This window comes from Pezoporus flaviventris, unplaced genomic scaffold (assembly GCF_033815535.1).
Source record: "Pezoporus flaviventris isolate CSIRO_AGI_PZ_B2104156 unplaced genomic scaffold, CSIRO_AGI_Pfla_v1 ptg000025l, whole genome shotgun sequence".
NCBI classification, from domain to species: domain Eukaryota; kingdom Metazoa; phylum Chordata; class Aves; order Psittaciformes; family Psittacidae; genus Pezoporus; species Pezoporus flaviventris.
Genome location: NW_026892573.1, coordinates 34,447,587 through 34,464,332, shown reverse-complemented (window position 1 = coordinate 34,464,332; position 16,746 = coordinate 34,447,587). Strand labels below are relative to the sequence as shown.

Here is a 16,746-nt window from a genome sequence, read left to right as displayed (position 1 = left end):
GCTCCAATCCCCTACCACAGGCAGGGACATCTTCCACTAGAGCAGCTTGCTCCAAGCCCCTGTGTCCAACCTGGCCTTGAACACTGCCAGGGATGGGGCAGCCACAGCTTCTCTGGGCACCCTGGGCCAGCGCCTCAGCACCCTCCCAGGGAAGAGCTTCTGCCTAAGAGCTCAGCTCAGTCTCCCCTCGGGCAGGTTCAAGCCATTCCCCTTGGCCTGGCCCTACAGGCCCTTGTCCCAAGCCCCTCTCCAGCTTTCCTGGAGCCCCTTTAGGCACTGGAGCTGCTCTCAGGTCTCCCCTTCAGGAGCCTTCTCTTCTCCAGGCTGCCCCAGCCCAGCTCTCTCAGCCTTGCTCCAGAGCAGAGCTGCTCCAGCCCTCGCAGCAGCTCCGTGGCCTCATTCTAAAGGGTCAGTTAAACACATGTATTTATTAAGACAAGCTCCTTAACAGGGAATTTTCTTCCCACTCACCACATTATTGGTACAATGCTCATGAAATCACCTTCTGCAGGCCTAACAACCATGTGGAGAAGGTCACTTTTCTGGGGGTGGCTCCAAAGTGGATGGAGAGTTCATCTTCATCTCAGTTCATCTGTGCCTTCAGCTCTTCAAGTTCTGGTCGAGCCTTCAGTCGGCTCTTGAAGTCAGCTTCTGTGTGCTGTAGAGGATAGAACAAACCAAGCAAATCAGAACCACCTTGAGAACTGCCTGAAATGGAAGATGAACCCTCTCCCAAAAAGAATCACTTAGAAATTGATTGTCTGCTGAACCTAAGAAGCCCAAGCAGAAAGTCCCCACTGAGTAGGATCTTGTAGGCAGCTCCACGTGGAAGCTGGTTGCAGCGCTCTAAGACTCCTCTCTTATATCCAGCTTCCCTCAGGAGCAGGTTCTGGGGGAAAGCAGAGGCCACAATGGTTTTGAACACTTGGTACTGGCATGGGCTGCTCTGAAATTCATCTTTGTAAGCTCTTCCTCTCCTGGCTAACTGCTTTTGTCAGTGTGAGTGATGGCATTGGGCTCAAGAAGTCAACTGGATGTCTCCATCTCTGCCACTGCCCATCACTGTAGCATCTATGTTCTTAAGGAGATTGGGACTTTCTCCAGTCTTTGCAGGAGCATCCCAAAGCTTTCACCTCTTGCACCATCAGTGGCATGAAGCCACTGGGCTTCCTGCAGTGGACTGCAATGACTGGGTTAGGCTGAGAAAGTGGGAAGGGAAGGGAAGGGAAGGGAAGACCTCATAGCAGCCTGCCAGTATCTGACGGGGGTCCTAGAGGGATGCTGGGGAGGCACTCTTCATTAGGGACTGGAGTGATAGGACAAGGGGTAACGGGTTAAAACTTAAATAGGGGAAGTTTAGACTGGATCTAAGGAAGAAGTTCTTTACTGTGAGGGTGGTGAGGCACTGGAATGGGTTGCCCAGGGAGGTTGTGAATGCTCCATCCCTGGCAGTGTTCAAAGCCAGGTTGGATGAAGCCTTGGGTGCCGTGGTTTAGCGTGAGGTGTCCCTGCCCATGGCAGGGGGGTTGGAACTGGATGATCTTAAGGCCCTTTCCAACCCTAACTATTCTATGTTTCTATGACTTTGCAAGTGGCTCAATGTCACAGTTGTCCCTCCAGGGCCAAAGCCATCACGCAAAATTAAACCCAGAAATGGGACCGTGACCAAAGCAGAGATTACTGAGCTCAAGAGACCTTCTCCCATCTTCCTTCTGGTTTTGCAGAGCTGCAGATAAGTAAATACTCTTCAAAGGCCACTTAAGAAGCCAACTGTGCTTTCATGTTTAAATTTAGTTGTGCTGCGTTCCCTTGCCAGCCACTAGAGTCTTTTAGTCCCTGAAGAAAAAGGGCTTCCTGGGAATGTTTTGTCTGAATGTAAAATGAGTTTAAGTATCTCCTTATGCCTGGTCCACCAGTGGGTGGAGTTCTGCCCTCGTCCTGAGCTCTGGCCTGAAGTCCTGAGGTCTTTTGGCCAGCGACTAGGCACCCTCTCAGGGAAGAGCTTCTGCCTAAGAGCTCATCTCAATCTCCCCTCTGGCAGGTTAAAGCCATTCCCCTTGGCCTGGCCCTACAGGCCCTTGTCCCAAGCCCCTCTCCAGCTTTCCTGGAGCGCCTTTGGGCACTGGAGCTGCTCTAAGGTCTCGCCTTAAGGAGCCTTCTCTTCTCCAGGCTGAACGAGCCCAGCTCTTTCAGCCTGTTTGTGCTGGGATTGCCCTGACCCAGGGGCAGGACCTTGCCCTTGGCCTTGTTGAACTCCATGAGTCACAAGGTTCCAACCCTCCAGCCTGTCCAGATCCCTCTGGATCCCATCCCTTCCCTCCAGCATGTCACTGCACCACACAGCTCTGTGAGTAGGGATGCATCCAGAGGATGCTAAATGGAGTATGGAACACTCATCAAGAATTAGAGGTAATGGTTTTCCATAGACCAAGTGAGGGCTGGTTCTGGGTGATCCTGGGTATCCGTAAGTCCAGAGCAGACAGCAGCTTCAGGACCAGGTCTGTCTTCTCCAAGCAAATTCATGTCACATCCTACCTGCTTCCTGAGTGCCCATCACTGGTAAAATCAAACATACCTCTTTCACTAACAGATGGACCCCTTCAGGCTGGTTACTCTGAATGATTTCCAGGAGGATTGGAGCAAACGTTGAGCTCAAATGGCTGATCTGAAAGAGGAAATAAAAGTGCTGCAGGAGCAGAACTCCACATCCCAAATGGACTCATTATACTAATGGCATAGAAAGAAAGAGTGTCCCTTTCAGTATGAGCCTGTGGCAGTCAGGCACTTCAGAGAAGCACTCTCTGCTTTGTGCTCACACCTTTTGCATACAGCACAGCCCAAAGCTTTCATTTTGGCTCTTTTCTATGAACACTGTGCTTCCTGACTGCTCTCCTGTGCTTCCTGACTGTTCTCCTGCATGGAAAGGGATTCAACCATGCATGAAGATCTTCATTTAGATGAGAGTCTAATACAAAGGCTGCCACTGCAAACCTGCAAGCCCCAGTGTTAATCACACATCAGCTATCTCCAGGTAATAAAGTCCACACTTGGGTTTAACATGTAATTCAGCAGAGGTTTAGCAGGGAAAAATCACTGAGGAGAAAGAACTATTTACCTCAACCGGTTGTACATGTTTGAAACTGGCCCTGATACTAACAGTATTATTAGATTACACTGAGTTTGCCCAGTCATCCTTTATAGAATCACAGGTTGGTTTGGGTTGGAAGGGACCTTAAAGTCCATCCAGTTCCAACACCCTGCCGTGGGCAGGGACACCTTCCAGTAGAGCAGCTTGCTCCAAGCCCCTGTGTCCAACCTGGCCTTGAACACTGCCAGGGATGGGGCAGCCACAGCTTCTCTGGGCACCCTGTGCCTCAGCACCCTCCCAGGGAAGAGCTTCTGCCTTAAGATCCAACCTGAACTTCCCCTGTTTCAGTTTGAACCCATCACCCCTTGTCCTATCACTACAGTCCCCGATGAAGAGCCCCTCTCCAGCATCCTTGAAGGCCAAATGTGACTTTTTTACCCCTTGCCTTAAGTATTGTGCATAAAACAGCTGATAAATCTTCGGTCTGAAATACATAATCCAGGAACCCCTCTTCTGCTTTGTGAGAAACCTTTACCAAGAAATCCAGTTAGACTGCTCCATGCTTCAATTTACACACAGATTACACCTTTCATTTATTCCAGGGACTTAACTCCAGGAGTTAAGGGGTTTTGAGGGGCAGCCTGCGATAGGAAGCACTGCACAAGAGCCACAATATGATGAGCGAACTCCTACCTGGATAACCCTCTGATGGGTTGTAAGGACAGCATCCAGCTGTGGTTTGGAACCTCTCTCTTCCAAGAACAGCACTTCCTCGGTTTTGGTGGGCATCGCATAGCTGCAGGAACCACAGGTCAGTGCTTTGGCCAGGGAGGGAGATTCCTACTTTACAGGAAGGAATCAACCTCCAGCAGCAGAGAATGTGGAAGGAGATTAACTTTTCATGAGGAATTAATTATGCAAACTATGTATCAAACAACTCAAGCATTGGCAGAAGCTGGGTGCTTTACTGGGAAGAGATAGGGAGAAGCTTGCAGCTCTGCTGCCAGCAGAAGGCTGTTTCAGCTACAAACACCAGCCTGGGAAGAGGACTTGCAACTTTTAGAGTTAAAAGAAAGCTCTAAAGCCACAGTTCTGATTTATTCTGTAATCTGTTCATCAGGAACAGAGGCAAAAGCTGCCAGGCACCACTCCAAAGACCTTACTTCCACCCTTGAATTCAACAGAAGTACGACGAGGCACTGGATCAGATCCCGTTCTGCAGTTAGCGTTCCCCCAGAGACCTCAACTCCCCTTCTCCACTTGCACAGCATCAGTAACAACAGGCTACATCCTACTGCTCATCTTTTACCCTACAAACTTTGCTCTCTAAGGGGAAGTAACTTCTTTCTGTACATACTGAACTCTGCACACCAAGTCCAACCTCAGAGGGCCCAAATATGATAAAAGGTAATAAAGCTTTAAGGTAAGTTAGATACACTTTCAGAGAAGCACCACTAAGTGGTTTTACCTACAGCAATGCAGTGTTTCTCCAAGTGACTACAGCTCCTTGGGTGCACTGCAGGTACCGAGGACCTGTCTCACATCCCTCAGAGTCATTAAAACCAGCAAAGCTGCTGTCAGGATCCATCGGCTTTGAGTATGCAACTGGAGCATCCCCTACTACTAAAGTAGTGGGTAGCTCTCCCACAGCCTTCAGAGGTTTCCTAAGTTCATTCCAGTTTGTATAATCACTTGCAATGAGCACAATGTATGCACAGAGCCTATAAAAACCAGCAGCATAAGTCAGCAATACTTGAGCCCGCATTCCCGGGCTCAGCACCCACAGGCTTAAGTCTTTTCCATAGAATCCCAGAGTGGTTTGGGTTGGAAGGGACCGTAAAGCTCATCCCCCAGAGCTGGACCCTCAAGCCCTGTCCAGCGTGGCCTTGAACACTGTCAGGGATGGTGCAGCCACAGCTTCCCTGGGCACCCTGGGCCAGCGCCTCAGCACCCTCACAGGGAAGAGCTTCTGCCTAAGAGCTCATCTCAATCTCCCCTCTGGCAAGTTAAAGCCATTTCCCATTGGCCTGTCAAGGACGTTGCTCTTTCTCAAAGGAATGAGAAGTATCAGCTCTTTTTCCCTTGGAATCAATGCCTGAACAACTCCATTTCAGCCTTCCTTATACGAATAGGGCTTGGAGTAACCTGGTGTAGAGAAAGGTGTCCAGACAGGTTGGAACTGGATGAGCTTTAAGGTCCCTTCCAACCCAAACCCTTCTGTGATTCTATGAATAAAGCATCCCAAATAGTACAGATACACATAAAGAGAATGCTAGGCAGATGGCAAAAGATTCAGATGTGGGAATCTATCAGAGATTGTGCCCTTAGCTCAAGGTATCATCATGTAGGAGCCTGACCTGGCCTAACACAATGAGATGGTGAGGAATGACAGCACAGCTCCTCGTACCTTTCATTGACTCTAATGGAGAGCCTGTTGCAGAGCTTATGCACGTACTGAGAAAAATGCTCCACAAGACACATATCATAGGAAGTCATCTGGATGTTGATATCTCCATACTCATAATCTGTCCCAGCATTTATCTCTTTCATCTGCACTCTGTCCTTTTTCTTCTTTGGAACCTGTATTTAATAAAGAGAACACAGAAAGCTTTTTGGAACAAAGCTGGAAATAAACCCATTACCTCTTGCCCACACAGGAGACCATCTACAGCTCTCTCTTCTGACAAAGGTTTGCTGAGCTGTGTTGAGTATCTCACAGCCCATCTGTGCTCACTCTCCCTGACTATGAAACTGGGATGACATTCTGTGAACAGATGTTCTCAAGTTGAACAGTTCAGTTTTTGGATGGCAGAGCTACAGAAGTCACACAGAAAATACATGCACACCATGATTCATTTCTTCCAGAAGAAGACAAAAAGGGAGGAGAAAGACTGCTTTTTATTTCAGCTCCTGCCTTCAAGGCAGCTGTTTTAGAGGAGTTGTTGGTTCCTCCTTCCATAAAAACTGTCATCTTTCCAAATCTAAGGGAATGTAGAAAGTTTAAATGCACACAAAACCTGCTGACAACATTCTGCAATGATCTGAAGTTGGGGGGCGGGGGGGGTAAAATCAGCATCAGGAAGAGATTCCTCCCTCCCAAAACTATTCATTAACTTTAGTAAGAATGTACTGGACAAGGTATTTATGTACTGGGAAGGATTTATGCAGTGTTGTGAGTGGGTGGGACTTAACACTCTTTACCAAGAAGCAGTAAACAATTACATTATTCCTTTTCCATATGATTCATCAGCCACGGAATTAATAATCCCAACACTTCAATCAGGCTCTATCAAGATGCCTCAGCTGGAAGCAAGCACAGCTGGGGAGTTTTATACCTACCTCTTTAGGGAGCAGGTATTTGAACCTCCCAATGCCATGTGTAGGACGGGACCTGTAGTGTCTGTGGCAACTCAGGAGTGCATCACCTTAAACCCAAAGCAGAACAAACGTGTTTCCAGCTCTTCTTTTAACATATACAAGTGCTTTGAGATCCCCAAATCCTCACTGGGGGCAAGAATTCATCCTCAGTTCCCTGACAAAGGCAAAGCCAAGCCAAATATTCTATGATTCTATTCTATGATTCTAAAGCTCCAGGTGATCTCTGCCCCAGACAAGCCTGTTACAATTCACACTTGGTTACAGTGAGAAACAAATAAGGAAGAGATTAAAAGTGATTCATTTCCCAGGTGAATTCTCAGGCAAATAAAAGACTTGTCAGCACCAGTGGATGGGGAGGATGCTGATGAAATGTTGCATCTGTCTCCTCTTCCATGACAGCAGTGCTGCCACCACGATGGATCTGAGCCCCACTTCATTTTCCATCCAGTCCTGTTCAAATATACATGTGCTAGGAAGCCAAATCAGAACTGCATCAGCTTTTATTTATCCTTCAATCTCCAGGGTAAAATGAGGCCCTCAATAACCCTCATTTTAATAAAAGCAGCTCAGAACAGCAAAGAGAAACCGAATACCAAGGATTTAAGCCACTCAGTTACTCTTTGCCTCCGCATCAAAAACAAATTCTACTTTAAATTGTGACAGCAGACTCCACCAGCTCAACAAATGTTACAGTCATGAGGGTCTAAGTCAGTTCCTGAGTAGTAATAGAGTGAAAAGCATCTGCCTGGTGTCACTCTATACAGTGTAACACCATGACTAGGACCCTGCTTAGCCAAAAACAGGGAAACAGAAGGTTAGGAAAACAAGTAGGGAAGTGGAAGAGCAGCCGCTCAGTGCAAAATTAGCTTAAAAAGAATCAAAAAGGGACACAAACTCTCTAATATGTCATAATTATTTTGCGTAAATGAGGCTTTTCCTTGTGTAGGATTAATAAGAGGCCTTACCTGCAGCACACAGATGGCTTTCTCTGGGTGTTGCTGCTCTGTAGGAAACAAGATAATGATTAAAAGCTCTACTTTCACCTACCAGATGTGGAAACACATCTGGCCAATCCTTGAACAAAGGGTTCCACCCCTAGGCCTCCCTCAGACACAGAGAGATCCCATTAGCAACAGGACTTGCTCTTCTGCACATCCAACAGCCCTTTCTGGTCCCAGACATCAGCTCAAAGTCCCCCCTCCATAACTAAAAGATTCTCCTTGGCAAAAAAGTATCTTTCTTGTCATGTGTGTTTTGTGGCAATGCAAGTGGAAGTGACTGTTTTAACGCCTTACACTGTGTTTTACTTGATAGGTTTAATTTCAGATCACTCACCTGCTGAGTGCAAACACTTGCTTTAGCAATGCTCCCTTCTTGAAGCACAGCACCTGCAATGAGCCCTACAGTTAAAATCACAGAATCCCAGCCTGGTTTGGGTTGGAAGGGACCTTAAAGCTCATCCAGTTCCAACCCCTGCCACAGACAGGGACCCCTTCCACTAGAGCAGCTTGCTCCAAGCCCCTGTGTCCAACCTGGCCTTGAACACTGCCAGGGATGGGGCAGCCACAGCTTCCTTGGGCAGCCTGTTAGAGTGCAAACAGTACAGCAGATACCCAGTGAGTTTTCACCACCACTTCCCAGAACACACCCATTGAAATGGCACTGGAGACCCTCTGAACGTACCAATAACCCTCCCAGTCTCTCCAAAGCCTCCAGCTACCACTGCTCTCAAGAACACAGCTGTAACACAGAGATGACGGCATCCTGGCCTGGATCAGCACCAGTGCAGCAGCAGGGCCAGGGCAGGGATTGTGCCCCTGCACTGGGCACTGGTGAGGCTGCACCTCAGATCCTGTGTTCAGCTCTGGGCCCCTCACAACCAGAGAGACCTTGAGGTGCTGGAGGGGGCCAGAGAAGGGCAGCGGAGCTGGTGCAGGGCCTGGAGCCCAAGTGTGATGGGGAAGGGCTGAGGGACCTGGGGGGTTCAGTGTGGAGAAGAGAAGGCTCAGGGGGGACCTGATGGCTCCCTACAAGTGCCTGAGAGGAGGATGGAGCCAGGAGGGGCTGGGCTCTGCTCCCAAGGAACAAGGGATTGGACACTTGTCTTTTCCAACCTGTTCTAGTTGATTCCATGACTCTATGACTGTGTTAACCTTCTCAGGCACCCCTTTTGCTTTAGTTTGGGATGCAACATGCAGAGGGAGGCTCTCCTCCCCTTGCTTACAGACCACATTCATCACTCACACCATCCCACCACCGCCAGGCTACACCAGCCACACAACCCTCAGGCTTGTTCCAGCTCCGCATGGATGGAAGGAAACAGCTCATCCATCACCAAGGCAGAGCCCTGCTGTCACCACAACCCTAGCAGGCAGAGCTGCACCAAGCCAGCCAGGCTGGGGGGATTATTGCCAATGTGAGCAGAGGGAGAGGCAGGACCAGGGATGCGCCCTGGGTACTGAGGAGGAAAGAGGGGTGCTGGGGGGGGGAATCTCTGCCCCCGGCCCGGGCACACAGGGGTAAGCAACAAGGGCACTAACTCAGGGTCAGGCCTGTGTCCTCCCAGGAGACACAACACCCCAATTCCCTTCACATGAGGAAGGGGTCTTGGAGTTCCACTCCTTTCACGTCTTAAAAGGGGCTTATAACAAAAAGGGTGAAAGACTTTTTAGCAGGGCTTGTGCAATAGGACGAGGGGTGGTGGTTTTAAACTAAAAGAGGTAAATTCAGGCTGAATGTGAGGAAAAACTCCTTTACACCGAGGGTGCTGAGGTGCTGGCACAGGGTGCCCAGAGAAGCTGTGGCTGCCCCATCCCTGGCAGTGTTCAAGGCCAGGTTGGACACAGGGGCTTGGAGCAAGCTGCTCTATGGAAGGGGTCCCTGCCCGTGGCAGGGGTTGGAGCTGGAGGAGCTTTAAGGTCCCTTCCAACACGAACCATTCCATGATTCTATGACAACTCCAGCCCCAGGGCAGGGCCTTTCCCTCCTCCTCAGCAAGGGCTCGGCCTGTCCCTCCTGTCCCCAGACCAGGCCTGTCCCCTCCCGTCCTGCCCCGGTACAGGTCCCCCACAGCCGGTCGCAGCCCACAGGTACCTTCGGCAGCGCCGCGCTCATCCCTCCGCCTGGGACGAGGCCCTCAAGGTCCCCGCGGCTCCCTCCCCTCGTTCCCCCCAGCAGGAGCGATAACCCTGGGACACCCGCGCTAGCGGCAGCCGCCGGTGTCCGGAAGGACCGGGGGGAGAGGGCCTGTGGGGACCGGTAATGGCGGACACCTCAGCCCCACCGGGGCCGCGCTCCGCCCGCTCCTCGCACGCTGATTGGCTCTCCGCGGCGGCCATGTTGAGTGTGGCCTGACCGGACCCGCCCCAGCGCGGCGCGGCGGCCATGTTGAGTGTGGCCGGGATAGACCCGCCCCGGCGCGGCGGCCATGTTGAGTGTGGCATCGCGGCCGCCATGTTAGCGCCGTGAGGGAGCGCCGTGAGGGGCGGCGGGGATGGAGGTGCCTGGGGGCTGTCAGGGCGGGCGGGCTTGGGCCGAGCAGGCTCCAGGGCTCGGTGTCTGCGTTCATGAGCAGCTCACGGTGTCCGTGTTGGCTGTGGGGTGCAGGCTCCGCAGGACCCGCCTTCAGTGTGGTGGCAGCCTCAGGGCTGGGCCGGGTGTGCTGGGCCGGAGCGGGGACAGAGGATTTGGTGTTAAACTGGCCTGATTTGGCTCTGGTATGGGCACCGCAAAAAGGGGGGTTGGGGTCTTTTTTCCCTGGAAGGAGAAGGGCTGGACCTTACCCTGCGGTCAGCAGCGGTACCATGGCCCAGGTTCGGTTGTGTGTGTGACAATGGAGGTGGGAGCATGAGGTGCTCGGTCCCCATGCAGGCACGCTTTTGGCTTGTGAGGGAAGGAGAAACTCCTGTTTCCTCAGCAGGCTGAGGGCAGAGTGAATCCCACCTCAGAGCCACTGCCTGGATCCCAGCCGCTGGCTGGAGGTGCTTCCCGGGATTTGAAGCAGGAAGGCTGTAGGGGACATCCCTGATGGGCAGTGTGCATTTCCCAGTGGAAGAGGAGAGGGAATGGGTGATGTGTGGCTCCGTGCACTCCAAAGCTGACAGTCTGGAGCTAGCTTCGAACATCCCATTGCAAACTGCTTCCTCCTGTCCCAGCCACACTCCTTCACCTGAATCATGGAATCAGTGAGGTGGGAAAAGACCTTCAGGATCATCCAGTCCAACCGTTCCCAGCACTGCCAAGGCCACCACTGCCCCATGGCACTGAGGCCTCATCTCCACAGGGTGTGAACCCTTACAGGGACGGTGCCTGCAGCCCTGCCCTGGGCAGCCTGTTCCAATGCCTGAGCACCCTCTGGGGCAGGAATTGTTCCTCAGCTCCATCTAAACCTGCCCTGGTGCAGCTTGAGGCCGTTTCCTCTTGTCCCATCCCTTGTTCCTTGGGAGCAGAGCCCAGCCCCTCCTGGCTCCATCCTCCTCTCAGGCACTTGCAGGCAGCCATCAGGTCCCCCCTGAGCCTTCTCCACACTGAACCCCCCAGGTCCCTCAGCCCTTCCCCATCACACTTGGGCTCCAGACCCTGCACCAGCTCCGCTGCCCTTCTCTGGCCCCGCTCCAGCACCTCAATGTCTTTCTGGTTGTGAGAGGCCCAGAACTGAACACAGGATCTGAGCGGCAGCCTCACCAGTGCCCAGTATCAGGTCACCTCCTGTGCTCTTCCCCAGTTCCTTCTCTCCTGGCTGGCCCTGATTTCCCCTTTCTTGACAGCAGAGCCTCCTGCCTGCTTCCCTGCAGAAGATAGAAGGCAGACATCAGTATCTTAGTGCTCTCCATCCTGTGCAGCAGCAGCCTGGCAGCTGGATTTCAGGTCAGGATTTAGCTCTGCTGACTGATCACTGCCCTGACTGCTTTTGGCTGGAGCTGTCGGGGTCTGTCATAGACTTCCTGCCTTTATCTCCAGTTCATCTGCGTTCACTGATGTGGCAAGAGTCTGCTGCAAACCAGGCTCATGCATTCGATTCGAGCTCTACTCTGTCAGGCCTTGTCCTGCTCTGACACACACCTGATACCCCACGTATTTATCTTCATTGTGATCTGGTGCATGGAGGGGTGAGAAGGAACAAGGGAGGACAAGGTCTGCCCCAATGAAGAGCATGGATGGACTCAGTGCCGTGCACAGGGCTGTGCTGTCTCCTCCACCCGCTCAGGTATGGAGGGAGCAGAGAGGATCTGCCCAACCTTTGCTCTCTCCTCCACCCTTATCAAGGCCATGGGCTCCCAGCTGTGTTCTTGTGGAGCTCCCTGGACATGACAGAACTGCCTATGTGGAAGGGACGTTGTCCTGCCCTTTGAGCCCCAGCCAGGGCCGCCCTGCAGTGACGCTGGGTTGGTGACTCCAGGCTCTTCAAGCAAGGAGCTCTGGGGGAGGCTGAGCTGGGTTGAGGCCAGCATTCCTGGACCAATAAAGCTGGGCTTCTCCTCCCATGAACTTTGAATTCCTGAAGGAAATGCGGAGCTTGAGGAGAGGCTGCTGTGACTGGAGGGGGATTGGCTGGTGCTGTGTTTGTGGGAGGAGACCCTGATGGGCACAGCAATTAAGAGGGAGTCATGCTGATGACGACCTCTTGTTCCAGGACCACCCCTTGAATCCTGTGTTCAGCTCTGGGGCCCTCACTGCAAGAGAAACATTGAGGGGCTGGAGCGGGGCCAGAGAAGGGCAGCGGAGCTGGAGCAGGGCTGGAGCCCAAGTGTGATGGGGAAGGGCTGAGGGACCTGGGGGGGTTCAGTGTGGAGAAGAGAAGGCTCAGAGGGGACCTGATGGCTGCCTACAAGTGCCTGAGAGGAGGATGGAGCCAGGAGGGGCTGGGCTCTGCTCCCAAGGAACAAGGGATGGGACAAGAGGAACCGGCCTCAAGCTGCACCAGGGCAGGTTTAGATGGAGCTGAGGAACAATTCCTGCCCCAGAGGGTGCTCAGGCATTGGAACAGGCTGCCCAGGGCAGGGTTGCAGTCACCGTCCCTGCAAGTGTTCACACCCCATGGAGACGAGGCCTCAGTGCCATGGGGCAGTGGTGGCCTTGGCAGGGCTGGGAACGGTTGGACTGCGTGAGCTTAAAGGGCTTTTCCAACCTGGTTGATTCTGTGATTCTATGACCTCGGACTCTCTGTGCTTATGGATGGGGCTGCACCCCCTAAGTCCATCTGCCCCCCCCCAGGGACTCATCACACAAAATGTGGCTGAGGAGGGAGCATTGCCCGAGGCTGAGTTTGGGGTAGAGTAGTCACAAATTGGGCTAGAGCAGTATCCCTCTCCCAGTGACCATCATTGTCCTACATATCTCAGTGAGAAACGAGTCTGTCTCTTCCGTGCCGAGTTTCTCCATCATCTATCATAGATGGGCAGATTTTAAGGCCAAAAAGGGCTGTTAAATCATGTAATTCAGTCTCCTGCACGCCTCAGCTATAGATTTCCGCTGCACGGAAGCAGATCACTCCTGCTTTGATGAAAGCAGCTTTCTCATAAAGGCTCCTTCTCTTGATTTTCCCTGGATACAAAGATAGCGCTGCTCTTGGCAGCTTGTTCTGGTGGCTGAGCACCTTCTCTGTTAAAAACCATGGACCTCATTTCCAGCCTGAATGCGCCTCAGCTCCCGGATCTGCCTTTCTTTGATTAATGAATCCCTTCACAGCCAGGTAACCGCGGCCCTCTTTGCAGGAGCACAACCTCCTTCTTCGTGACATTTAAAAAAGCAAAGGTGTTGCTTTGTTGCTTCCCCCCCTCAGCTGCAGAAACCCAAAGCTCCCCTTTTCTGTACGCTAATTATAACTGAAATAGAACCGTGGAGCTCTTCTTCCTTCTCCAGGCTCCTGCAGCCTGGCCTCGCTGGAGGGATTATTTCATCCATCCTCTTCTGCTTCGCTGCAGATCTCTCCCTGTCACGTAGCTGGATGTGCCTGTACAGCACAAGTGCTGGCAGAGGTGATGCTCGAGTGGTTTGTGACTGATGCAGAGGCTGTTGCAGGCTTCTTGCCTCTTCTCAATCCACTTTCTTTGGCACTGGAGGAGCAAAGCTGTCCTAGGAGACTTGAGATCCAGCACCTGAAAGTCTCTCCTTTATGGACTGGTTTAATTACAAAACCAGACAAAAAGTGTTTAAAAACACTTTGGAAGAAAACCTCTGATGTTTGTCTCCTTTTCTACCTTCTGCAGAGCTTCTTAGGACCATGCCAAAGGCTACCAGGAGTCAGCAGGATGATATCCTCTGCCTCCAGCAAGCAGAGCCAGGTCCCTCAATTGCTTTATCTTGAAAGCCACATCCATCTTCCCTGCGAGCCCCTTGGGCTGAAACCTCTTTGGCAGGCAACGCAGAAGTGTTTCCTTCTCCCCATGCGAAGAGATGCTGAGCCTGAGCTGAGCTTTTGTGATAAGAATAATTGTTACAGCCAAGACTTCTCCCTGGTAGAGAGCCTGTATTTTCCCTGGGATCAGCAGGAAAGATCCCTCAAATCCATACTGACACCACATGGATAAGATGATTCTGCCCCTCTGCTGTGCTCTGTTGAGAACCCCCCCTGCAGTCCTGATAAAGCTCTGGGGCAGGAACACAAGAGGGACGTGGAGCTGTTGGAGCGAGGCCAGAGGAGGCCATGGAGCTGCTGCGAGGACTGGAGCAGCTCTGCTCTGGAGCCAGGCTGAGAGAGCTGGGCTGGGGCAGCCTGGAGAAGAGAAGGCTCCTGAAGGGGAGACCTGAGAGCAGCTCCAGTGCCTAAAGGGGCTGCAGGAAAGCTGGAGAGGGGCTTGGGACAAGGGATGTAGGGCCAGGCCAAGGGGAATGGCTTGAACCTGCCCGAGGGGAGACTGAGCTGAGCTCTTAGGCAGAAGCTCTTCCCTGGGAGGGTGCTGAGGCGCTGGCACAGGGTGCCCAGAGAAGCTGTGGCTGCCCCATCCCTGGCAGTGTTCAAGGCCAGGTTGGACACAGGGGCTTGGAGCAAGCTGCTCTATGGAAGGGGTCCCTGCCCGTGGCAGGGGGTTGGAACTAGAGGAGCATTAAGGTCTCTTCCAGCCCCACAGGCCCTGATGAAAAGTCTCTCTCCAGCTGCTCTGAGGTCTCCAGGCAGCTTCTGTTCTCCAGGCTGAACAGCCCCAATTTTATGCCTTCCTACCGGGGGCGCTCCAGCCCCATGGGAGCTGCACATACTGCAGGCAGAGCGTGTGCATCTGCCTTTCCCCGCAGACATCCGCGCTCCCCTCCGGCAGCTCAGCGGTTTCAGGGAGCAGGATTTCACCCCAGCACCCATCACACCCCAGCACCCATCGTTAGGCTCCAGAGTGATCGCACCCTCGGCTCAGACGCAGCGGGCGGCAAGCCCAGCCCTTTCGCCCCACCCTCCCTCCCGTAGCTCCGCCCCCTTATCTCTGATTGGTCCGCTGCGCTGCGGTGGGCTTGGCTCGAGGGCACGCAGCGCTACGTGCCTGGCGAGAGGCGGGGCCGCGGCGTGCGCGGGGGCGGTGTGGGGCGCGGGGGGAAGGAGCTCGGCCCTGAGGGGAGCGGCGGAGTCCGTTGTGGTTCATCCCCGGTCTTAGCTCACGGCGCCGGGGCTCCGCGCCCCTCCGCAGCCCCGCACCGCAGCCTTCACCGGGGAACGGGGTGGGGCGGCGGAAAGCTCAGCGACTGAGAGCGGTTCGCGGGTCCCGCCGCGGGGAGCGGAGCGAGCGCGGGGCGGCGGTGGAGGCTCCTCCATCATGTCGGCGGGCGGGGACTTCGGCAACCCGCTGCGGAAATTCAAGCTGGTGTTCCTGGGCGAGCAGAGCGGTGAGTCACCGCCCGGCACGGCTCGGGCCGCGTCTTCCCACACCTCTCGTCCACCCCCTTCGACCGCCGCGCCGGACCCACCCTTGGGGGAGCTGGGGTAGCGCCTGAAGGAGCCCCCCCCCCTCCTCACCCTCCTGAGGGGGTGGCTCTGCCGTAACCCCACTTTATGAGGGGAAAAGGGGGGTGGCTGTGTCGTTTATGAGGGAAAAGGGGGGCTCCCGGCCGCTCTCCGCCGCTTTCCGTGTGGTGGTGGGTCTGCCGTGGGGCGTTCCGCTCCCCCTCGCAGGGCTGCGCTGCCCGGTGGCCAGTGCCCCTGGGGTGGCAGGGGGAGATCGAGCTGTGCTTTAAAGTAAAAGCACCCGAAATGCACCGCCACGTCTCCAGAAACAGCTGCTGATTCATTTAATCCCAGCTCGTCTGGGTTTATTTTTGGGGGTAGGAGTCTCAATTCCTGCTTTTTTTTTTTTTCCCCACGTGAATACAGCATTTTTCGTATGTGAAGTTATGGCTTGGCGAAGCACCGCGTGAAATACTGAATTCAGCGGATGAGGTTTTCTTCATCCTGGCTTTTCAATTAGAAATAACAACAAAACCCGAGCGGTTTCTCCTCCTCCCTCAGCACAAGGCCTCTCTCTTCGGTTCTGCATTTCAAACCTTTCACCCTGGAGAGTTTCCTGAGGGAAGAATAGCTCGTTTATCAGATGCTTTGTGTAATCCTGCCCAGATCCTGAGCGATCTTTGACATAATGAGTAGGTGCAGAATACTGCCTGTCTCAGGGTGGGGTATTTGCTCCCTCAGCTACCTTTGGTCTCTGTGTGGTTGGAGATGATGAAATCCTAGTCTATTTATTCCTTCTCCCCTAAATGACTTCTCTCTTGGTGTTTCTGTACTCATCTAGAGAGGAGCTTAGTGATAAGGCTGCTATTAAAATTATTTACCTATCTAGTGGTTGTTCCTTTCGTTGGTTTTATTTGACTTCATTTTATTTCTGCGGTTGGAACAGCTCCTTTTCATATTATGGATTCAGAGAGCACAAGTTCAACTTGGATATCTTGGAGATATCTATATATTCCTTGGCTACGTCACCTTATCTGCTTGGTGAGATGCTGTTTGGCCAGCCATTTTATGAGGGTTTTGGAAGAGGGGCATGTGTAGGAGATGCTGCTTGGTTTTATTTTATCCCGAAGGCATTCAGTAATAAGTATTACCAATGCATTTGCAAAATGCTTGGCTTGTTTTACTCTATTCCTGAGCTTTGATTTCATGAAGTTTTTCAGATTACCTCCATGGAAGGCTGTAGCACTTGGTACAGATCTTAAACCTCAGCATCTCATAGTTTACACGTGTCTATCTGTTCTAGCAGACATAACATCAGATATCTGCTTCCTCCAAGTCTTTGTGTTTGGGTTATTTTGCCCTCTTGGCTAAACATCTGTGTTTATACTGGAAGGTTTGAAGTAATTCTGTT

General features: G+C 52.7%; 2 protein-coding genes across 3 annotated transcripts in view; one reads left to right on the top strand and one right to left on the bottom strand.

Moving 5' to 3' along the window:
* Positions 1–409: 409 nt before the first annotated feature.
* On the bottom strand, positions 410–9,745 carry MRPL48 (mitochondrial ribosomal protein L48). Its single transcript, XM_061458102.1, has 8 exons — positions 9,560–9,745; positions 7,802–7,854; positions 7,432–7,469; positions 6,428–6,513; positions 5,496–5,668; positions 3,782–3,884; positions 2,576–2,665; positions 410–658 (listed from the first exon to the last, which is right to left on the bottom strand). The coding sequence occupies exons 1-8, from the start codon at positions 9,578–9,580 to the stop codon at positions 584–586; spliced, it is 639 nt and encodes a 212-aa protein (XP_061314086.1). The 5' UTR covers positions 9,581–9,745; the 3' UTR covers positions 410–583.
* A 5,193-nt stretch (positions 9,746–14,938) lies between these two features.
* The window catches only part of RAB6A (RAB6A, member RAS oncogene family), a 54,838-nt gene continuing 53,030 nt past the window's right edge, over positions 14,939–16,746 (top strand). Inside the window, exon 1 of one of the 2 annotated variants that reach the window (XM_061458157.1) lies at positions 14,939–15,277. In XM_061458157.1, coding sequence (XP_061314141.1) covers positions 15,208–15,277 — 70 coding nt within the window. In that variant the 5' untranslated portion in view covers positions 14,939–15,207. The remainder of the gene's footprint in view (positions 15,278–16,746) is intronic. The other variant, XM_061458156.1, reaches the window with a different exon arrangement.